Source organism: Atractosteus spatula, chromosome 5, assembly GCF_055471065.1.
Source record: "Atractosteus spatula isolate fAtrSpa1 chromosome 5, fAtrSpa1.hap1, whole genome shotgun sequence".
NCBI lineage: Eukaryota > Metazoa > Chordata > Actinopteri > Semionotiformes > Lepisosteidae > Atractosteus > Atractosteus spatula.
The window spans coordinates 29,194,889-29,219,159 of NC_142710.1; the positions used below are offsets into that span (position 1 = coordinate 29,194,889).

The following is a 24,271-nucleotide window of genomic DNA, read 5'->3' on the forward strand; positions in this document are numbered from 1 at the left end:
AAACATTCTCCCGTTGTTTTTCCAGTCTATGATACTGTATTTGGGATACATTTGGGTGCATATGGGATTCTATTCTTCAAAAACCATGCTTCAATTCCATGAAGTGCTATATCCTAACTGCATAGTAGTCAGGTGTTTGTGAGGTTTATAATTACCATCTCGTAACCTAGAGAAAAAAATATCGAGTACTATACAGCTAATCGCAGCCACAGTAAGACAAACACTTATACTATATCTCAATGTGCATACTGTATCCGCATATATCGCAATTAAATTGGAGGGGATTTTACCTCTCTAGCATCTATGAGTATGGATGGATATGTGTAGTTTTAGTGTTAGGTCTTCAAGGATACAGAAATTCACTCTGATTAACTGAAACATTTCATGATACATTTTCTGTATACATTTACATTTACATTTATTTCGCAAATATTCCAAAAGGATTCATTCAAAGATTAAACATTGAATTGTGACACTTTTTAAACACGGAACTGATAACCGTGAAAAGCCAAAATAACTCCTCCAGTGAAATTCGCTTTCAGCATAAATTTGAAAAGAATCACGATTTTGCATTATATTATTTTTAAAGGGATCATCATCACATTTACATTTTAGGTGAGTTGCTGAAATAAAATGGCTGAAAGGTTCAAATGGTTCTTCAAGCTTCATTATGCGGAATAAAGTGAATATTAAGGCCACGGTACAACATTTCAGAAATCCACTTGTACAATGAATCAGGAATTCGCTGATCTAGCGGCAGGGGGAGGTGGAGTGCTTTTCCGTCGCGAAATGTCTGTGCTAAAGCATTACGTAGTGCTTGCTTTTTGTCTTGTGAGCTCTTTAACGCCACCCCTTCAGCTCGGCGAGCTTCAGCGAGAGGGCAGGGTGTAAACAAATCTCGATCGCATTCACGGGGACGCCGTGGATCCGTATTTTATATTAAGGCGAAATGGGAACTGGAAAGCATAAAGAATGTAGAAGAGACTAACCGCGGCGATATTCGCAGCCCGACTAAACAGTGCTTGTGCTTGTGCTCAGAGGAAACTGCAACAGTGATTGTGGGCTGTAGGTGTATCTATGCACTATATGATATTACATGCGCGATGGCGACTCCTGCGGAGCATGATCTCACCTTAGCTGAAGCCGAAAGCAATAAGGAGAAGGACCAAGTGTTCGGCATCCTCAGATTACAAGAAGAAAAATCGACCGAGAAAGCTTGCAGTAATCTGAAAGCGGCGGATGGGAGGTGGCAGGCTCCCATATTCGCGTTAGCTAGAAAAGCTTCCGAGACCCTGTCAGGAAGCATCCACGTTCTGCCCAAGGTAGTGGAACAGCGAACCTCTCCCCATTTTTCAGACGACTGGGGTGCCAAGGGTAAGTGTGAGGGTCGTTTATCAAGGTGCTGATTAAGATATCGTTTGTGGTAAATGCAGTTCTGCCCTTGGCAGGATGATGTCATCTATGAAAAAGGAGCCTACTGTAATGCTACTGTGTAGTCGTTTCCATTCCAGGGAGACAGTGGATTTAATATGGAGACTGTTGTCTGTTGATACATCGTTGTCGGGTTTCGGTATCAATTCTGCATTTTGGTTCCTCTTGAGAAGCTGTTTTTTTTTTGCACGCAGGACTTCAGTGTGAAAGCGTTAAAAGGACACATTAAGCACCTGAATCACCTGCCGGTGTTACCGATAGGTGCGGGGTTGTTCTTCTCGCAGTCGAAATTAAACCGTTTTTGCTTAAAATGCGTTCTGCAAATCTGTTGCATTTTTAAGCATCCGACCTTTCAGCTGCGATGACCCTTTTCACACGTGGGTGAAGTGTAAACTATAGTAGGATCGGACCACACCCCAAAACCTACATTCACTATTTCGGTGTGACACTAACCTAATCAAATCGGTATCGTCTGCGGTCTGAGTAAAAAGCTACATCCTAACAAAGAATGCTTTAAGGAATTTACTGGAGTTATACATGTAAGCTTTGGGCAGAATCTGCATCGCATGATTTGACTAGAAAAAAAAATCCTGATGGATACACCACATTTTTCAGCATACTGTGAATAAAATAAGTGTTACGGCATTTAAGCATTCTTAACCATTTCCTCAGTTGGTATTATGTGCAAAATTCATTTGTGATTCCGTGTAGTAATGCTGATTCTTATACCTGATTATTAGCAAATCTAATGAAAATGTATTATGAGAAAAAATGCTTTACTGATATTATTTTTAATCAATGAAGATTTTAAAATGCTATAAACTTGGCAACATGTGATGTACTGTATTGGTCCGATGAGTTAAAAAGGAAAGGGTGATAGGAGAATATGCATATCAGCGACTTGTACTCACAGATGAGCTAGTTTAGCACAGACTGGTAGGCAGAGTCCCGTGTGTTATTTTTATAGTCCAATTAGGGGTTTAGCAAGTTGTGTGAGACATGAGATCAAAGTCCAAAGGTAGCATTCCTTAGGAAAATAGCCTAAAGTCTATCATTTCTACCGAAACCAATATATAGAATATAGGTCATCAATAGATTGTTTTCAGAAGGGATGACTTGATTACCGCCAAAGGACTTCATTCCAAGACGTGGGCAGTCTGAGTCCCAGTCCTTGTAAATTGCTGATTGTGCCATGAGTCACATCTCATTGGTGTCAGCAGTCTCGCAGGCTAAGAGAAGGAAATTGATTTGAGTGCTGTATGTCCTTTCCTTTAGAAGGGAAGCTAGCAGGCTACACAAATGTGATACTGCGGTGCCTCAAGAGAGACATGTGTCGTATCATTAACATTTCCTGTTGTTCCTATTCTTGTTTTTGAACTATTATTAGAATTGTCTCCCTCTCCTTTGAGGTTTCTGCTGCTAAGTAACATGTCCTAGTAACTATTGCAGAAAAAAAGGTACTTCTGATTGGGTTCCTCAAGTCAGACTCTATCAATGAGCTGTAGATCTCTGTTGTTCAGATCTGTATGCCCACTGCAGTGTCTCACAAATTGTAAGATTTCTAGCAATTACAATGTATTAAAAGAAGTAAAAGCAGGAGAGAGCTTCTTGTCTCTGTTTCATATTTTATTTTAATTTGCTGGACAAATTCTTCTGATTATTCTGGGTTAATTGAGGGACAGACTGGACAGCATAGATCCTATGATCCTCCAGATCACCAGAGGGGTGCGCATGAATCAAACAGTCATGTAGGTGTTATCATTTTGAACAAGACAAGTAGACTTTAAACCCGGCTTGGGCTTGTCATGGATTGTTTGCAGATATTTGAATTGCAAAGCATTACCTATATGTGTAAACACAGGATAACCAAAGAGAGATTCTTTGAATGTAGTAAGTGTTCCTTCATCTCTCTGAGCAGCACCTTTTTGACTCTTTAAAAATGAAAAAATTTTTTTCTTCACATCCACCCATGTTCCTGGTCTTTTGCTGCTGTTGTTATCAGACTTTGTGCTCTGCTGTGCCACCTTTTCATATTTCTGCTTTTTACAGCCACATGTTTAGAATTGGTAATAGCTGATGAGTAGGAACCTGTGTTTAACTCTTGAGTTGAAAATGGTATAATTACAAAGTTTGTAAATCAATCCATCTCAAGAATCTTACATAGCCTTGTGCTTTTTTGTTATTCTTTTGAGCCACATTTGATAATGAATCTTTTTATTCAAGTTTGGGGAGGCCCATACTAGTTCAAAAGTTTGATAGCCCATGTGTAACAGTTCCTCAGTTTAGAATGCAGGTTTCCTTAAGTTTAATCTGCACATAAGTTCTTTGCAGTGAGTAAGTACATTATTATTATCAGTGGAAGCTATTCTCAAGAGGAACACTGGATTCTGATATAGTTGATAAATTAGTGAAGTTCCCAAATTATATCAAAATTCAAGGAAGTAATAGGATAATAGCAAACACTTTAGAAGTAACAAAGCAGACTACAGTAGAACTAGACATAGTTCAACACAGGGAAAACATATAAGGAAGATGACATTTAATGTAGACAAGTACAGAGTGTTACTTGTACACTACATTGCAGAAATATAAACTCTAAGTTGAAAAACTCTGAGCTACTTATGAAAAATACTTAGACCTAGTTATTTTGACACATTATTCACCTCTTTTAGACATTGTAGTGAAGAAATAAGAAGACAGAATATAAGAACACGTAGTTTGAGTGTAGAAATCAAAGAACATTATGTTTAAATTGTATAGTGTAAAATATTGTGTACAGTTTTGGTCACCATCATACAAAAAAGGGATTGCTGCTCAGAAATCTGCCAAGAGATGTGCAATCAGATATATTTCTAGCCTCGAAGGAGAGCCTAAAATAACAATGGTTTGAGTCTTGAACAGAGAAAAGTATGAACTGATCTGATTCAAATACTGTATTCAAAATCCCCAAAGGCGTTGACACAGTCAGTCCAATGGACTTCTTAGAATCAATAGTGAAACATAAACCAGAGCTAAAACCATTTAAAACTGAGAACAGGAGGCACTTCATTGCGCAAAGCATTGTGAGAATCTGGAACAAGCTACCCATCTGTGTAGCAGAAGCTGATTCCCTGGATTCTTAGAAATGGCTGGATGATGTCTTTGGATTACTTAAACACTAACAATTTGATGAGTGGTCTCTCGTTTATAAACGTTTCTATGGTCTTATAAAAGTGCTTTATCTAAACAAGGTTTGATCCGCAGTGAACAGCTGTTGGATGCTGTAGCTTGAAAAAGCAAACATCGCCAGTCAGCTGGTCTTTCATCCCCAGTACAGTGTCTTGACAGGATACCTGTGCAGTGTCCCAAAAGTGTTGCTTCTGTGCTGCATCATAGTCGTGAACCACAAATAATTTCCTTGTTGTTTTCATTCATAACTGTGTTCTTTTGCATTTTTATTACTTCAGATCTATCAAAAATGTTTTTTTAAGTATAGATAATTAAATTATCAATACACCAAGTTGTTTAGGGTTTGCTTCCTATACTGTATCACTGGAAATGCTTGCTATGAACCATTATATGCAAGAGCAGTGAAGCAAAGCTGTTAGTTATCACAGACTTCTGACTTCAACGTGACCTTGAAGAGTTTCGTTATTTATGTGGTAATACTGCAAAACAAGCAGAGGCTGCTGTGCATTGCTTTCAGAAATAACTCCGTATAACTGTTTCATCAAAGATGGATGCACAGGGTTTTATTTATGTCGGTATTTTTCATATTGAAAGCTGGCATCTGTTTCCTATGAGGACTAATTTTCTTGTTTTATTTAAAGCAAAATCCACAAGGAAAAGGCTTAATATTCTTAAGTGGGCAGGTCTGGGCATTGCTGTTTTTGTTAGATGTAGACCTTTAAGTAAGGACTAGGCATTACACTGAGAAGTTTAGAAAATATGGGTACAGATCACGGCTTTCCAAATTCATAGTTCTTAACTACAAATAAACGTTTTCACTTCCCTTTTCAAATTTATTTGCCAAATGTTTTTATATGTTAAACAGATAAACATCACATATATAACAGTACTGTAGGTCATTATGCTTTTCATTTGGATGCATCAAATGGAGGGCACGTCTAAGCAAATCAAGTGTTTGTTGGCATGTTTCAAGCAGTGCTGCTTTTCTGTCTTGCAGATGGATCTGCCTTTGAACTGATTGGTGCTATTGCTGTCTTCCAGAGAATTTGAAGGTGTAGGGACAGGGAACTATTAGATAGAACTTTTTTTTGGAATAGTGGATGTGTGGTAGTGATGAAAATGTACCTTTGCAGCTTAGTAACACCTCTGTGTTTAAGGCACTGCAGCAAAAATGTTAAACTGAAGAATAAGGGAGTATTTCACAAAAAGGATAAGTTCCAAAGCTTTGAGTCAGTTGTACTGTAGTGCTGTTGAGTAGTTTGGTGATGTTGAGAAAGTTGGCAGAGGTAAAGTACAGAAAACGTTTTGTTTTTGCTGTCTTTTTCCCCGTTGTTTGGGGTGATAAATAAATCGCCGTTGCCCCACCTTTGCTCGTTTTCAGCTCTGCGAGACCCCATGGCGATGGAGCGAGCAAACCTGCTGAACATGGCCAAGCTCAGCATCAAGGGGCTGATCGAGTCCGCGCTGAGCTTCGGGCGCACGCTGGACTCCGACTATCCTCCCCTGCAGCAGTTCTTCGTCGTCATGGAGCACTGCCTGAAGCACGGCCTCAAAGGTGATCTCGCGTGAGGGACCCCCTCTCTGCAGCAGAGGAAACACGAAAGGACCTTTTTTGGCTTTGCTGCCATGTGGGCTCCCGAAGTATAATCCCAGACAGAAAGACGCATGCAGCTGCAACAACAGGAAACCCCAGACCATCCTCAGACAATAAGCACCCTGCTCATCTGGTTATTTGTTTCACTGATGCTCAAATCCCAAACAGATATTTAAAAAATGCATTTGGTATAGCTGGGAGTAAACAAGGAAAATATTTTAGATATTTAAGGGTCCTTAAAATGTTCCTTTCTATCCATTTAACATTTATGTAACATTAACATGTAAATAACATACCCGTTTCTAATACTGTGTAAGAATTGAATGATTTCATTTGTGTCTGTGGATTGAGCTCCTGTTACCTTGTATTGCTTGTGCTCCCAGTAAAGAAGTCTTTTCTGGGCTACAACAAGTCGCTGTGGGGTCCCCTGGAGCTGGTGGAGAAGCTGTGTCCAGAGGCTGGTGAGATCGCAGCTAGCGTCAGAGACTTGCCTGGTCTCAAGTAAGTCAGTCACCTTCACCAGACCCTCCCTAATGTATACAGAGAAGCCATTTTACCCTGAGCTGTGTCCACACAAAGGCATTCTTGCCCCCATGACAGGTCCTGATTCGAATCAACAGAGAAATAAACATGAAACAGCTAAGATATTGAAAGTGTAGAGAGATGAGATGAAAAGAAAAAAAGCGCTTTTTTTCCCTGATATGAACAGCCACTTCTCTTCTAAATTCTTATCAGAAATAAAGCTTTTTCTCAGGGCAAAAGGAAGACGTGAATTTTAAGAGAAGAAGGTACAAGACCTTTCTTTGAATTGTTCTTTCAGAAATTAAATTTCGTTCTGATACTTTCATTGGCAGAATTGTACCATACTGACTTGTCTCCTTTGTGTCCTGGCATTTCCCGACGGGTGTTATATTGCCTTTCTTAAGAGAGAGTACTGAATACTCAGAAATGTTAGGAGCTATGATTAAGCTATGATTAAGAAGGATGGGTCCTTTTTCCATTTCACTGTAGATATTTTTTAAATGGTGAGGCATGCGTTTTTAATTTAACGATTTACCAGATAATTAAGATCATTTCAGTATTTAAATAGTGATGATTCAGCCAAACTACTGCTTTAGCGTTATGAGGAATTATGGGCAGCATACTAAACTTTCCAGATTAGTCCAGTAATGCAAGTTTTATTAAAACACTGGCACAAGGATTGTCAATTATTTTCAATGTTGAGATTAAATATGAGAAGAAAGGACAATGATTTTTCTAGATTATGTAACAGTAACAGATGGTTCAGTGTTCATTATTGTATATTTTCTACAGGCCTTTGACAGTTCATCTTCTTTGGTATAGATGGAATTGATAGTATATAATTTAGAAGATAAGAAAGTGACATCTTTACGAACTTCACTGGAGCACAGTCAGGTCAGGGCTTGTATTGTTCTGGTGAGAGTAGGGCCCTTACAGTATATATTTGTGTCACCCTGAGGCAATAAGAGGACATCTCCTCTCCAGCTGGTACAGATGCCCTGATCTTTGTGTTGTAGGCAGCAACTGCAGCAAATGCACTTGTGGTAAAGATGCTTCGTTTTAGAGGATGAGTGTAAAGTATAGTAATCTGTCTTGGTTTATTGTGGAGATGTGTAGTGCTGGTTGGTATAAACAAATAAAAAGAACTGGCCATTATGTAATGTTAGAAGAAAACACAAAGCTCAGTGTTTCAAAATAAGCCCATTTTAGTGTTCCACAATTTGCTTTCTGCTTGGTTTACCAAGCAAACTGAGCAATATGAAAATACAAGCAGTCGCGCCCTTTTCTGTACTTGACTGACAGTCCCGTTTCTCCCTCAGGACTCCACAGGGACGAGCGCGGGCGTGGTTACGCCTGGCTCTGATGCAGAAAAAGTTGGCTGACTACCTGCGTTGTCTCATCACAAGGAAGGATCTACTGAGGTAGACTGGACCTTTGAGTGCAGATCTCTCATAGCCTGGGCCTGTTCTGAGACCAGGGAGATGAGCAATTTCTGCTTATTTAATGATCATCATTAGGGATGGTTTTGAAACAATCTGGGCACAACAACTCTAGGCACGTCTTTTATTTAAGAATGTGATTCTGCACTGAGGGTAAGTCCTATACGAAGATGAGAACATGAGCATGCTGTCATTATCAGTCCATGTTCTCTTGCTAAAACAGAAAAAGCGTTTCTGTAACAGCTGTACTGCAGCAGAGATGCAGCTCATGTCTCCTTTCCTAGTCTTCATTTGCTATAGTCTTCATTTGCTATATTTTATACACATTATAATGTTTGTATATCACAATGTTTATTTCTGGGTGTATATTATTATTTCTGGGTGTAGGTTAACACCTACAGTACACAAGCAATTAAAAAGACTGTATAGCAATAACTGCAGTGTAGAAATAAAGGGTGTGCTTTCCCTTCAGAGCTTTGAAATACATAATTTACTGGTGTCTATTATTATAGCAGTAGTATTGTATAGTATTGTTCAGTCCCAGTATTGTACACCAGACATGCAGTAAAACTTTCACATTTTGCTTGTGTTGCTGTTTCTTGGACAATAAAGGAATTTGTTCACCTCTCTTTCTGATATTTGGAACATGAAATCAAAACAGGTGTACACTGAGCTTGGTGCTTGAGTAGAAACTGTCATTAGCCGGGGAAGTTCACTTCCTCTGTTGCCTACTTTTAAAAGGAAAAACTGATTCATTGGGCAGCTTGACCTTCATACTTCAGCTTTCACTTCTTTTCTGTGCGTGTAGATTTAAAAGGGAACTGCAACGCTATTTTCATATTTCAGGGTTAGAAAGATTCAGCCTTGATAAGTGCATTTTAAACCACAATAAAAGTAAAATGTACACAGTAACTTTGTACACGTTGTAATTCTGCGGTTCAGAACAAGGATAGGTGGTGCGGCCCCATGACATTGTAAGCAAGCAGGCTTGTACTGTAAATACATCCTATGTAACAGATAAGATTGAACAACAGAAATATTGCTCTCGACTTGTAGACGATTTAGCCAACTAAAACTACTTACTCGTTATCTCTGCATGCAGATCCTACTGGAACATTTCTGCGGTGATTTTTCTATAACGTCAATGAATTTATTTTCTTACCGAGATTTAATAACCAGTCTGAGAAATTGGGGTTGCAGTTCCTCTTTAAATAACACAGTAGATATGTGGTTCTTTGGAAATTTAAGACGGGTTAAAGACATTTCACAAATTGCATTTGCTCAGTGATGCCTTTTTGTCTCTTCAGTGATTTTTATGAATGTTCTGCGGTGATGTTGGAGGAGGAGGGTGCTGTCATCGTTGGCCTTCTGGTTGGTCTTAACGTCATTGATGCAAACCTGTGTGTGAAAGGAGAAGATCTCGATGCACAGGTAAGCACCTTGCTCTCTAATGCAGTACCTGGTGTACTCCACTGTCTCTTTTCAGTCCCCTTTTGTACAGGCGGTGTGTGGTTTTAGATTTGCTCTCTCTGGCCTGTGATCTTTACTCCTGACCTGAATTTGAATTTTAAACAGTCACCTGCTGTTGGACATGTGGCCGAATAACATTATCAGGAATAACCACTGGGCCATAAGGGAATTGATCGCTATTAAGCCCCCATTCTTAGTATTGACGTAGGTTTAACATCTCAGACTCGAACTATAAAACCCTCTGTAACACTTTTGCAATTGTGGGCACTGAGAGAAATACACCTTGTGTGTGTCTCCTTCAGTGTTCTCCAGAAGGGGCCATTTTCGTTTCAATCAAACCCATTCCAAACCTTCACTGGACTGTGCTGTGACTCATTTCATCCCCCCATACTGAAACTTATCTCACAAAGTGTTTCTCTATGCAATCCAAACGGTCAAATTTTAATTTCAGAGATCGTCTGTTTTGTACAGTAGATTTTAATACCTTTTTAAATAGGTATTTGTGAAATATCTGAGAAACATTGTTTAGTAACGAGAGTGATTTACCTGCTGATGTTTTTCACAGGTTGGAGTGATTGACTTTTCCATGTACCTGAAGAATGACATTGATGACTACAGAAGTGAAGAGAGGTGACGTAAGATAGTATACTCTTACATTATACTGTGGTGCATTAAGCTCGCAGAAATTATTGATTTAAAGGTTGGTAAATAGGTTTTGTGTCTAGAGATGTACAATTGTAATGTGTACAGCTCTTTGTCTTCGCCTTTGTGTTGTCAGCACATAATGATTTCACAAATCTCTTATTTGTTTATTTTCTATTAGCGAAGTTTTGTGCTGGCGTATTACAACAGCTTTCTGTTGCAGGAATGGTCAGATTGCTGCTATTTTGGACCAGAAGAACTATGTGGAAGAACTCAACAGGCAGCTAAAGTACGAAATGGGTTTTCATTGTTTGAATGTTCTACATTTAATTTTTGTTGTAGCTGTTGCAAAGTTTCACATTTCTGCCAGGGGTGGCCCAACAAAGCAGCCCCAAGAGTCTGCTTGCATGGTACGGTGTCTGTAGCAGCAGGCAATTAGAAAAATTACAAAACGGACAAGTTTAGATGATGAAATCTCATTTAACGTCATTTTTTCCTCAAACTTTGGAAAGAATGGAGACAGCTGTCTTTGGAATTGTTTTTACATCCCATTCATAAATTCTGAAACGACCTTCGGGGGGGTGTGGGAGATTCCTGAAGGTTTGTATTTTAATGCTTTAAAAATAACATTTTTGCTTTCAGTTCCACAGTCCAGAGCCTGCAAGGACGTGTCGATTCCCTGGAGAAATCAAACACTAAACTAATAGAGGAGGTAGGGAAAAAAATCTTAATAATTTTTCAGATAACACATTGTACACTGACAAAATTATAGAGGCAATGCTGAAACTACCAATACACTACAGCAGTGCCCTGTTGCTCCTGAGAGAGTGAGTAATAAAATTGCATCGTGACGTATGAGGGGTTAGCATTAAATCTTTTTGATCTTTGGGTGAATGAGAAGAATGAACTAAAACACAACTACTGAAATGCCTAATTCGTTTTATCTCTGTCTATGCCAGAGGTCTGTCTGGGGCTGTCAGGTTAAAATGGTGTTATGCTTTGTGTTAACCACTGACTCCTCTCTTTAAGCTGGCTATAGCAAAGAACAACATTATCAAACTACAAGAAGAAAACCATCAGCTCAGAAATGAGAACACCCTCATCTTGATGAAAGCCCAGCAGCAACTGCAGGTACATACACCTCTGCATTGTGGTTCCTTCATCGGTGACACTTTTTCAGTAGCACAGTTCAGGGCAGTTTTATCTCCTGTGTTTTGTGTTACATCTTACAGCATATCATTGGAGGAGTAAAGTACACATACACAGCATATAGAAGAATAAATTGAACACATTTATATTTTCTTTGAACAAATGCTAGTTCATAATTGAATTTTAGGTTATTCTGGGATGAGTTTCTGTTACTATGTTTGTCCTTACACTGTATTTTGTAGAACTTTGTCCTGAAACTTTCTTTCTGTACAGCTAAAGGGAAAGTAATGCATAGTTAAGAACTACTGTTTGTAACAGGTAAGAGAGGTCAATTTAACCATATTACAGATGCAAGGAAGGATATACATTTTAGGTTGTATTACTGGTATAGCAGCCTGAGTTTTATCATGAATCACTGGGTCTTGAAATAAATAACAAGTGTGGGAAGCCCGATCTATTCAACTTTGACTTGAATAGCAAGATAATTATGTTAATTGTATGGTAACAGCAAAGTCTCCTAGTAGATGGGCATTGTTCCATTGCCAATAAAACATATTCTAATCTTTGGCAAAGAAGTAGCTCAGAAGTAATAACCTCAGAATCACAATTCTGTGAACACGCCAAATGCAAACACCCATTTACTCCTCATGAGTCATCTGCTTTTAACAGCATCTGAAAAAGAATTTCGGCAAAAACATTATTTGGATATCTTGGGTTCATACTTTTGCAGAAGTTCATTCCAGACAATATACATTGCTTCATTGCATTTATTTATTCCCAAAGTTTGTTTTACAGAATTTTGGTATTGGAGGGGTACCTCTTTCTCCCTCTCCAAGCCAGTTGAGAAATGACGCTCTAATTGGAAACTAGGAAACCTGGATTTTCGTTAATGACTCACTCTTGTCTGATTCTAGGGACAGAGTTACTGAGAATTGCTGTAATTAAGGGGTAACTCTTGACTAACTACATAGTAATAAGCAGGGGCTTTACTGTGCTCTACTGGGTTCAAAGGTCCAGAGGTCAGTGAAGTAGATTTTGAATAACATGTTGAGTGGCAGAGCAATGAATTGACTATTCCAAAAATACAGAGGTCTTTTGGACATTTCTTAAAGAAAAGCAAACAAGAAGGTGAACGAAAAGTTCCTCAGTAAAAAGTATGAGCATGGTTTTAGAATAATTCCTTCCCGAGTATCGGTCACAGCTTGTTTTGCGTTGTGACGTTAGACAGTGACTGTATCTCTCTTCTGGTTTAAATGGAGGCCACACAGGGGGATGTGGATGTGGAACTGGACACCTACAAGCAGTCCCGACAAGGGCTGGATGAGATGTACAACGAGGCACGAAGACAACTTCGGGAAGAGTGCCAGTTAAGACAGGTGAGCACACTTTGTAGACAGTGTGTCTCTGGTTTATTCTCTCTGGTTTATTCTTTTCCATGTAGGTAGAAAATTCTTGTGGGGTCTCAAGGGGCCTTTGGCCTCAACTGGCTTATGTTTAGTCTTTGAAGGACCCCCACATCCTAATAAGTGAACCATTCCTGAAGGTTTGTTCGGCTAATTATGAAAGGAAAGTGTAACAAACAAAACAAAACCATATACAGTATATACTGTATACCGTAGGTAGCATAAGGTTATTGGAAAATATATCCAGTAGAAAGTAATTGAATTCAACAATGTGGCTAAGAGCTAATTACAGTAATGTACTTGATTGTTGCAGTGTCTAGATCATTCAAACATTTGTTTACAACTTAATTTTCCTTTTAATACACTGCAGTGACCTTAACTCGTTAACTTTTCCCAGCCTATGTATATCAGCATACTGCTTTTTTTTCCGTGCTGTACTCTCAGTAGGCTGCATCTTTGATTATCCTTTTTTGTGAGTGGTAACGCAGGATATTTTGAGTACAGTCTTTCTGAATGACATTTTGTTTGAGAACACAAATACCCCTTTGGTCTGCAGCTCTTTACTTACTCAGTAGGCTTTGTAGGTCTTTTTAAACGCGGGACCAGGTCTTAGCTTTAAGAATACTAGAAAGTCCTGCTTTCTGTAGTAATGTAATAACTATAAATAATGATGGTAGTATCAAGTATATTTTAGTTTCCTGACCTCGATCAGCACCGGGGAGCGACTCTGAGGCTGCAGTCACAATCCCCAGGGGGCTGTGGCCCATCAGCCCACTGCGTGCTCCCTGACGTGGGGAGGAGTGGAGACGACGGCTGTGTGCTTGCAGGATGTGGAGAACGAGCTGGTGGTGCAGGTCAGCATGAAGCACGAGATGGAGCTGGCCATGAAGCTGCTGGAGAAGGACATCCACGAGAAGCAGGACACCCTGATCGGGCTGCGGCAGCAACTGGACGAGGTCAAGGCCATCAACGTTGAGATGTACCAGAAGATGCAGGTACACCCCCCCCGCAATGTTTAGACATTGGAAATTGTGAAGTGGAACTGACCTTTCAAGTTAGATTGAGAACTTTTATTTAAAAAAAAAGTTATTCCAGCATTAAGGTCAGTTAGGTTGAAATATGTTGTCCAGAAAGTGTATAGAAAGTGTGGAATAATTGAACAGATTGAATGCCAAAGCAGAGTTCAGATGAATGCTTCCTGATGTATTGGCAGCGCTCTGATGACAGTTTGAAACAAAAGAATGACATCATAACCAGGCTGGAAGAGAAGACCAATCAGATTACTGCAACTATGAAGCAGCTGGAACAAAGGTATAGTGGCCTTTCATTAAACTTTCTACTGATTTAGATGATAATAATCACAACTAAATGATGAAAATCTAGCTCCTTATTTAATTAGCACTGCTTTTTTAAATGGGCAATGATTAACTCTTCGGACCAGGCTATTTTGGCGAACATATTTAAACATTTACTAGACTGTTAAACTTTTTACTGTTATCTTGATGTGATCAGATGCCTCAGCTGCCGAAGGCACATTATAAAGCTTCTAATCCTACAGTGCCAAGAAAATGTTTGTGAACCGTTAATGTAGTGATAATAATTATGATTTCTTTCCATGAAATCCATGTTTGATAGGTGAACTCATAAGTTACTTCATACAATTAAGTGGGTAATTAAAATCAGGTGGCTAAATAATTGGTTAACAAGCGAACAAAGACTGAGACCCAAACCCCACTGAAATCTAATGGCAGGACCTGTAGTGAGCTGCTCCTGCAGGGAAACCCTCACAAGTCACCAACCTGAAGCAGTACTGTAAGGAGGAATTGGGTCAAGATTCATAAAAGCAAGTGCGATAAACTGATAGTTACAGGAAACATCTAGTTGAAGTCATTGCTGTTCAGTAAATTATCTGAAAGGTTCACAACCATATCCGTGTGAGGATATTTACTGTTGAATCATTTTAATTAAATAATTCAACATGTGTCTAGTGTTTTTCTGTTTTACATTTAATCAGATGATCATCATCTTTTATTAAGACTTTCTTAAAGATCTCATTACATTTAAAGGTCTAAAATATAAGAATACAGACCAACCTAAGAGATCACAAACTTTTCCTTGGTACTGTACGTTACAAGTTTCTTAGATTAGTACTTGTACTAATTGTAAAAAAGCAGGATTTAAATAATCATGTTTGGTGTTTTTAAGTATACAGTTGTGTTGGAAAGCTGCACTGCATTTTATAGAAATGTGTAGAGTTTATAATAAATTAAAATTGTAAATACAGGCCCATGATAACTGTTTACCTAACTAGAGAACTAGTTGATAGATTGGTTGATCTGCTTTAAAATATCAACACAGCTCATTGCTCTCCCCATGGGTGTGTCGTGATTGTTACACTGCGGCACCACTGCATTCTTCCTGTGATTTGTGAGATGTGCCTGTAAGTCATCGAACACTTGAGCTCTGTCTTTGAGGCTGAAAAGTCTTCTATTGCTTCTGTTGCATCAACTTAAGAGAAACCTGGCATGTTGTTTAGACAAGACTTATGGTCACTGTATATAATACTAACCAGATTTGAGAAAATCCTCCAACATTTCCTTAAAATTCATACAGTCCCATTCTTATTCTTACTCTTTGTGACCTCTAAAATCTTTACTGGTGGCTTTTTTGTGATATACATAATATCTTGAGATTTTTTTTAATGCAGTCAGGTGCTTCTTAATGCAGTATTTGTCCAAATCTCTTATTTACAAATGTATATCGATGTTATGAATTTATCTACCGATTTGTCAAAACAATGTCCTGTAATGTCCTGTAACAGGGACTTTTGCAGTATGTATTTCCTAGCTTAGAAGTATCAGCCAGTAGTGTAGACCTGCACTGGAGGAAGCTTATCAGTTACGTACCTCCTGAAAAAGCATAAACTAAAATAAGGGACGGTGCCTTTCCTTTATCCCCTTTCGTTTCAATTGGCAAATTGAGCCTCAGGGGATTCTGTTACCATTGTGAACAGACACTATCATGGTGTGTTTCATTGCTGGATTCGATTTAACACATATTCTGATTTGATGATTATGGAAAAAAAGACTTTGCTGCTTTTCAGCCATAAACACTCCCGATAGACATATACTTCAGTCTCTAAATGACAAAACTGTGCTTGTTGTGTTTCGTGTTGCTCGGCTATGTTAAAGTGCATCCACAATCCAGCCATGTCTCTGTCAACATAGACCCCTTACCCTCTCTTTCTGATGCCATCTGTTTGTAATGTTCTACTAATGCGTTGCTTAACAATCTTTAAAGGCTTTTAGTAACATGAATATTCACTGATATTGACATCATCTTTCCCTTTTTTGTTCTCCTGTTTTCCTTTCTTATTTCCATTTTTTTTGGTTTTACTTTCACACATTTTTACATTACACGCCTCTGACTCCTTCCTATTTCCCTGGTTCTGTGTGATTTGGTTTGGTTGTATTGTTGGTTTGGGTTTGGGGTTTCGTTTTTTCTTTTCTTACCCATGGCGCTGCTGTAGTGACAAAGATTTGCTGTGCCAGACACGGACTCTTGCGATGTCGTTTGTGAAATGTGCTAGCACTGACACTGAGCACCAATACAAGCTGGTGAAAGACATCTCTTTCTGAGAGCTCCTGAAAGCTGGCACTTTGTACATATTACACAGGGTTTCAGAACAAAGAAGAGTCAGTTAAATATTAAGAAATAATAATCAAAGGGACGACTGTTTTTTTTTTTGTTTGGTTTCCTTTACTTTTCATTGGTTTCATTTTTGATGACGGCTTTTTAAAAAGTTTTATAGAATATAAAAACATGCCCTAATTGTTGTAATAAGAAAATGCTTATACAATTGATCTTGTAAGGTAGAACCTTTTAGGAAAAAAAACAGAAGTATATCCTGTGTCTTTTAATATAAGCTGAAACAATAAAAGTAGGTGTTTTGAAATATATTCCATTGTGCCTTGTGTGCTTTATTCACTATGGTGCAGGGTTTGCTGATGTGTGGATCTTTATTGGAGTTAACAGATCTGCCTCGATTCCCATTATCTGCTTCTGTTAAAACTCCTCCTCCCCCCTCGGAATTTTTTTTTGCTTTGGGTTTGCTTTTCCTTTTTGCCCGCTGCTAGATGTTCCCGCTTCTCGTTTTCATTTGCTTGTCCTTCCCGCTGCACTCCTGCGCCCCCCTGTAGTTCTAGCCTCAGTTTTACCCAGTTGGTTTGAATTGCACCAGATTACAGCAAGCGGAGAGGGAGCGCTGGGCTGCCGAAGAAGGAGCCAGGAAGTTCAAGCAGGATTTCGCCAACAAAGCAGACAGCTTGCAGAGACAGATCGCTCAGAGAGAGAAACAATTGTAAGTGCATTATGAGGTTGGCTTCTGTTTTTATTTTCACTTATTGGGGGAAATCTCCAGTTTTTTTTCTTTACATCTCATCTCGCAGCCACAATTCCTGTATGTTGTGGTGAGAACGAGGGTGGAGGGGTCACACTCCTGTGTCCTGCCCACCCACTGAATCGTTTTGACACTCCACAGTGCCTGACGGGATGGTTCATGCCAATTGGACCTCACTAACATTCCTGCTAGCCTGCAGGTACCACAGAGTCTGTTCCCAGTCTGTTCCTGCCAGCAGTGCACGGCTTCTGGGGGAGTTGACAAGCAAGTAAAATTCTTGCATAACTGATTGGTGGGACACCTCCTTTTGCGAGTAGCGAAAGATGACAAAAAGAGCTCACATTGTGTAGCGATGGTTGCACCATCAAGTAGTCCTGGATCTGCTGTGGATCCTCACACAACATAGAGGTTATCAGTCCTTATGTGAAGTTTAGGGCAGATCAGCAGGTCCCTATAGTGTGGCCTGTATATCTGTATTCTTTGTCCTTTTATAAAATCAGATAATCTTCTTGGTCTCCTTTTATGAAATGTACTTGCTCATCAGTGTCAGAAGACAATTTTTAAATTGATCATCAGAACACAATTATTGAGTTGATTGTTCTTGCATGCCAAGGTTAAAACAAACCATTTTTATATAATGGTAATGATCATGGAAGAACATGCTTGGAGTTGAGTTGGTAGTTTGGAACCAAAATTCACAGTGTAATAGAAATTTAACCATGTATAAAAAGCTTTCGATTGTGTACTGTGTACCTTTGAAGCCCTGTTTCCAAAGTCATTCTGAATAAAATTCTGTAACCCACTAAAATTCTCTAAAATTTTTGATATATAAAAGGTTAGCCGTGACTTTTAATTGTTTTAAAGGAGCTTGTGATAACAAAAAAAACAATGCTGTTATGATCGCAAAATAGTATCTATTTCATACTTGAACTCGGCATGTGAGCATAATTGAGAAAAATCATTAGAGGTGAGCTTTCAGGGCATATTATGATTTTGTATGTAGTAGTCCTTTAACCTTTTTTTGGACGAATGGCTCATTGAAAAACAGTAATAGTTTTTCAAAGTTTTCCTGAGCACCAGAATATATCTTACTTGCGGCTCTAGGTCAGAGAATAGGAGAATAATGCACTAACCAAAATCGTTCTTCTGCCACTGGGAACAGACTCACGCAGCATCAGAGAACTGATTATCAGTGGTCCTCACAGGAATTTAACATTGTTCCTACTAAAACAGGCACCAGCTGGAAACAGACTTGAAAATAGAAAAGGAATGGAGACAAACCCTGCAGAATGACCTGGAAAGAGAAAGAGAGACCATCTCACAGCTTAACACTGAAGCTCAGCAAATAAATGGACTTAAAAAGGTAAGACCCCACTGCCACCTTGCACAGGGATGGAAATGTATGGTATATGAATCCATTGATCCTTCCCAAGTAACTGTGTACAAATGACCTAAGAGGAGACCAAGAGCACATTGACCAACAGTGTCTTTGATTTGGTCATTTATATACCACACTGTTGAATTAAGAGATAAGATAAGATCACTTTTTTGGCCATATACATTTTCTTTTATTAGGAATTTGTCTTTTTCACATACCCCAACTTGCTCTCCATGAGACAGAGAGGGAGGGAAGCCTGGGGTCAGAGCGCAGGGTCAGCCATTTATACAGCGCCCCTGGAACAGTTAGGGTTAAGGGCCTTGCTCAGGGCCTCAAAAGAGTAAGATTCCTCTGCCGGCCGCGGAATAAGAACCGGCAACCTTCCAGCCACAGGCCCAGATCCTTAGCCACAGCACCACCTCACCGTCCCCATTATCATGATGAAAAGAGGCAAGGGCCACTAGACATCCGCTCCAGAACAATTAATAACAATTTACACAGACAGAATGTTTAGATTTTGTTCGAGAACATGTTAAAATAAGGTGTATGTATGGAAATACAGAAAGTAGTGCATTTGATTATGTTTGCTAATCAGTGAATATTATTGTCCTTAAAGGAGTTTCACAGGTTGCAGGATGAAAACAGGCAACTGAAACGAATCTGCGAAGAACAGGAACAGGCTTTGCAGGAGCTCGGCTGCAAACTCAGCGAGTAAAGTCCATTGTTTAACTGCTCTAAAACTACTGCCATCCACTGAGAACAATAGTCATTCTTGTTGGGGACGTAGAGCATTCTACACAAACACCCAAATTCCTTTCATGCACAGCTTCCTGTGGGTCAGACCACCCATGCAACATGTATGGGGTAAATGAATTACATCAAAATAGTCAACAGCTTCACTGAAATGTGAATATCAAACTTCTTTGCAAAAATATATTTAGCAGAACATATTTTATCAGTTCAATTCAATCCGGGTCCCCATCTTAAACTAGCAGAATTCTAATCTTTTAGATTAACACTTTATGCCAGCAATTGTTGAAAAGACATCACAGAGGTCACTCAGGCTAAAATATACAGCCACATACTGAACAGCATTTTTCAGCCAAATTTGTTCTTACGAACAACTCTCTCTTCACTAAACTGAGAAGTGTATTATATTTTAAAGCCACATTAAACAGCAGCAGACCTCAGACATGACCACAGTGAACTCTGTGATTCACAGCTCATTCTGGTAAAACCAGAAATTGAAACAGGATCCTCCAGGCAATAAGTTCCGGTAAGAAATTCCACTGGGGAAAAAAAATGCTTTAAAGAACATTCTTTTCAGTTGGGGAAAAAATGAGATTTTATCCAAGCACATCAAAGCTTATATATACAGTCAACCCTGCAGACTAATTGCAGACTTGGTAATAACACGAGGACGCGGGGTCACAATTGGAAATTATAACAAAATTCACTTAGCACAGAGAGAGAAGCCTCTCTCTCTTAACCTCTTTACACAGAGAGTTCTTGTGACTGGGAACAGACTGTAGAAACCAAGAGATCTGAGCCTGAGGTGCCTGTTAGCCAAGCTTTATTGTATGCATACAAGGAACCACAATAAGGATAGTAGTTAAAAGGGGATATGGCTCTGCACAGTTTATATACATTTTCTCTACCCCCTCCCCCCTCTCCTGTCTTTGAGGTACTTTCTCAAGAAACTCAAGGACTAGGAAAGCAATTAAAACATTCCTTCCTTATCGGGGAGTTTGGTACAGAAGATGGGAGTTTAGTACAGAGAGTGAGAAGCATCTGTGCTAAAGCAAGTGTGAAGGTTAGAGTTTTAGCATGTGAATTCAGCAGGAGTTCACCGCTCCTACCACTATATAGGTACAGAGTAACATACAGATTCTGCTAGCAGATTCCATCAGGACTTGCCAGTCAGGGGGATGAGGCCCAGACCCTGGGTTCCTTCCAGAAATGGCTGGACGCAATATTGTATTCACTTAGTTACTAACCTACTAAATGAACAAGATAGGCCTCCTCTATTTTGCAACCTTTCTTTTGTTATTAACTTTTCATGAACTTTACCTCTTTTCACATAAGAATAATCTCTCACAGAATACTTGAGATACAATTGTGGCAAACAGCAGAACATTTTGTCACCTCGTGTTCACATCTGAGTTTTCAAGGGGTGAAAGTTTTGTGTGTTTTAGGTTTACGTAAGGCTTACTTTTTGTGCTCCCAGGGTTAACCCATTCTGATAATTGAATGACCTATTAAATTCAGCCCTGAAGATGTTTAAAGCATTTCATTTACTGTTCCTTTTTTGTTTTGTAGATCGAAGCTAAAAATCGAAGACATAAAAGAAGCAAATAAAGCACTACAGGTTGGCATGAATTTGCCCATTTCCCTTAATCCCTTAAATCTCTTAATTGCCAAGAATAAAGTGATACATCTCTCAGTAATACGGAATATTATGTAATTATGTAGTGCAGAAAAGTTATATAGTTGTTTATATTTTTTCTGAATTACATTCTTTGTTTTTTTTTACCTACTGGTTTTATTCATAAAGTGTGAAGAAATATCAATATTTTTTTTTAAATAGGGTTCTGTATACAGTATATGGTTGGATGAGTGGCCAGTTTAAGGACATTCAGGGCACTTTTTGAACACACCACATGCCCAGAAAGGTTAGCTCTTGGCACTTTAGCTAAAGACAGAGGGTTATTGTTTTGGGCTTTAACACTATGTTGACTTCTTGCAGGGAGGCCAGGTTTGGCTGAAGGACAAAGATGCCACCCACTGTAAACTGTGTGAGAAGGAGTTCTCCATTTCGAGGAGGAAAGTGAGGATTACCTTTTCTGCTGAATTAACACGACGTTCTTAATAGGTCATTGTATTATCTTTAGTTTTTAACTGAAAGGGTCATATTCTTTTTTTTTTGTAATTTGCGAAGCATTCATGCAGAGTGGTCAAAGTGAAACGCACCTGGCCATCCCTTGTGTATTCTGACCATTTTTCGGATAAGGAGAAACAAGGGAGCTCAGTCTGTTTGAAAATGAGGGTTATCAGTAATCAACGATGAGGCCCAGTGAGGAGAGAACAGAGATGCGGAAAGGAAGTGTGGTCTGCAGACTCACCTCACTGCGTTTCATTTCTGTTCCCTAGCACCACTGCAGAAACTGCGGAGAGATCTTTTGCAATGCCTGCTCAGACAACGAGCTTCCTCTCCCCGCCTCACCAAAGCCTGTCAGGGTGTGTGACACCTGCCACGCCCTCCTCCTCCAGCGCTGCTCCTCCAACTCGACGTGAGAGAAAGTGCAGCCTGACGCACAGTACACTACGATACCCTCCGCTTTAACGGTGGGCCACCCCTCTGTGTCTCGGCCAGGCCTTCCGCCAACCAGGTGGCCTCTACCTGAAGGTGCACTGTGGGTAACGAGGTAGTGGCAAAGTCAGCTTATTTTAGTTTCTTGGTTATATTTAGCATATAAACTAATTATTTTGTGGGAGTCATCGGTGTAATATTTTACGACTGCTCTGAGCCGTCAGCCAACTTATACGTTACAGTATGGCCCAGTACTGTGTGGCGCACTGGAGTGGTCGATATTCCAGTGGTGTCAGAACGAGAAGTAACATTCCTAACAGCTACATAAATCATTTCTCAAGAAACAACAGCAGCTATATCAGATTGAAATATCTTTACCCTCTGCTGAAGTCAAGCGGGTCCACTTCAGAGATGTCTTGTTTTTTTGGAAGCAAAAGCAATGAGGCATCAACATTGCGGCTGCCAGGCTGATAGTGGCTCTTTTTCTCAATAGAAAAGTAAGAAACGGATTATTGAATATCAAGGTCACTGTATTTTATGTTAAAATATAGCAGACAGTATGTAATCCAATTTTAAAACCTTGAAAATTCAGATTTATAAGGTGATTCACTTGTGCCTCTGTAAAATGTATTGAGTGCTGATATGCAGCAACTCCAGTTCATGTTGTTTTCTGGATAGTTTTGTGCTTTGCATACATGGTTTACATAATTCACAAACATGAATTAACTGCAAGCACTAACTTGATCCTCATGCTGCCTATAATACTGAGGAACAACACAAATACATAATAGCACAGCAACTTTGTTTTATATGAATTAAATTCTAATGAATTATGTACTGTTTTAAAAGTAACTTTATATTCTTAATGACTGTTATGGTGAAATTATTGAGTAATCTAGAGGATTTTGTGCAAATACATAGTTTTAATAAGAAAAGGCCAATGCAGATATCATTGTTTTATACTGTGTTGAACTGGAATGCTTTCTTTTGTAAAATAATTTTCAGAAGCAGCTTTTTGTTAGTTATCCATCATTTAAGTTACACTAAATTGTTGTGAAGAATTACATTTGTTCAATCAGTGAAACATTTAAAAAATGTAAAATGCCTGTACTATGAAAACCAAATATTAAACATTTACTGTAAGAAGTAAACATTAATTGTGAACAATTATTTACTGTATATGTATCAGTTTTAGATTTGGAAGTCATTTTGTTTAAACTGAAGTTTAAATTATCATTTGTATTTGCTTTTTAAATAATTTAAAAGAACTGAATATTTCTTGTGTTATTAGCCTTAATTAAAAACTGACAAAAATGTTGTATGTAAAGTATATATAATTAAAAAGACTATATTTCTACAATATGAATTATGGCCTTATTTGATTCATGTGGAAGCTGTTATTTTGTGCCATTAATTTGCTGCCATTTTTAATCAAATCTGTTTACACACCATTATCACTCAGTGCACTAATTTAAAATATTTGTTACTACAGTCATTTATTGATGCTAGTGATTTTGCTGTGCTAATTGATATGTATTAAAACCATACAGAAGTTTTCATTCGAGTTGTGTGTCTTGCCTCGCATGGAAATCTGCCATCCAGTTCCCCTTCTAGCTTCCTTTTTTAAATTAGACTCCTGCTTGCTTAATTGATCTACTAATATCCTTAAAGATGTTTAGAAAAATCTGGCAGCCCCCTAAGAAGGTGCATTAGGTCAAGACGGAGGTCCTTGACAATTGTTACAGTTTTTCAAGGAAACATTAAGCACATTATTGCTCCACTCAAATAACTGGGAGCTCCTGATCAGTATTGCATTAGTCTTTCCATTAGCCTTTTAATGTGAAGGATATGTCTAGCTGTTGCCTTCTGAACAATGGCGTTTACATCTTACATTGGCATAAGAGTTCATATACAGTGAGCACAGGGTTTTGGTTAGTGTTATAGTGAATGAGGGTGTTGGAAATCTCATTAAAAGTCAACTGCAATAGGTGTTACTGTTATATAACACTCCCGTCACATGGCTTACGACAGCAGCAGGTTTTGTTTCTGACTTTATTGCTGGCATAAAAAGACTTAAGAAACCATCTGGCTGCAATCAAAGCCATTCCTTGCTGTAGGCGGTATTTTACCAACGTTAATAATTTATTACGCTTATCGACGAACGGTTAGATTTTAAAATTCCCCTATACTATTTATCATCATTGGTATTTCCCAGACTTACCATCCTAATGTGTAGCAATATTATTACATGTACCGACAGGAAAGGGTTTTGAATACTCCTCAACACCAGCCTTGGACCACGTAAATGAAGTTTTTAAAAATCTACATAGTTTATGATCATATTACTAATTGTGGGATAACTATGT

At 38.8% G+C, this 24,271-nt stretch overlaps 1 protein-coding gene across 3 annotated transcripts; it reads left to right on the forward strand.

Moving 5' to 3' along the window:
* Nucleotides 1-765: 765 nt before the first annotated feature.
* Nucleotides 766-23,262, forward strand: rufy2 (RUN and FYVE domain containing 2). 3 transcript variants are annotated; one of them, XM_088917018.1, is made up of 18 exons: nucleotides 766-1,374; nucleotides 5,981-6,154; nucleotides 6,577-6,694; nucleotides 8,035-8,136; nucleotides 9,462-9,585; nucleotides 10,190-10,254; nucleotides 10,490-10,555; nucleotides 10,909-10,978; nucleotides 11,296-11,397; nucleotides 12,675-12,791; nucleotides 13,571-13,813; nucleotides 14,032-14,129; nucleotides 17,059-17,178; nucleotides 18,451-18,580; nucleotides 19,212-19,306; nucleotides 20,915-20,963; nucleotides 21,342-21,422; nucleotides 21,746-23,262. In XM_088917018.1, the coding sequence occupies exons 1-18, from the start codon at nucleotides 1,104-1,106 to the stop codon at nucleotides 21,887-21,889; spliced, it is 2,169 nt and encodes a 722-aa protein (XP_088773144.1). In that variant the 5' UTR covers nucleotides 766-1,103; the 3' UTR covers nucleotides 21,890-23,262. The 3 variants fall into 3 exon arrangements, with proteins under 3 accessions (XP_088773144.1, XP_088773143.1, XP_088773145.1); XM_088917017.1 differs by having other exon boundaries at nucleotides 858-1,374; nucleotides 13,646-13,813; XM_088917019.1 differs by lacking the exon at nucleotides 21,746-23,262 and having other exon boundaries at nucleotides 858-1,374; nucleotides 19,212-19,302; nucleotides 21,342-21,386.
* Nucleotides 23,263-24,271: the final 1,009 nt, after the last annotated feature.

What these genes read in the sequence shown, in the direction of transcription:
- rufy2 (XM_088917018.1), top strand. Translation starts at nt 1,104, where the DNA reads ATGGCGACTCCTGCGGAGCATGATCTCACCTTAGCTGAAGCCGAAAGC. An exon ending in AGAGACTTGCCTGGTCTCAA is followed by an intron (nt 6,695 to 8,034) that starts GTAAGTCAGTCA and finishes TTTCTCCCTCAG; the next exon opens with GACTCCACAGGGACGAGCGC. An exon ending in AAGCCCAGCAGCAACTGCAG is followed by an intron (nt 11,398 to 12,674) that starts GTACATACACCT and finishes GTTTAAATGGAG; the next exon opens with GCCACACAGGGGGATGTGGA.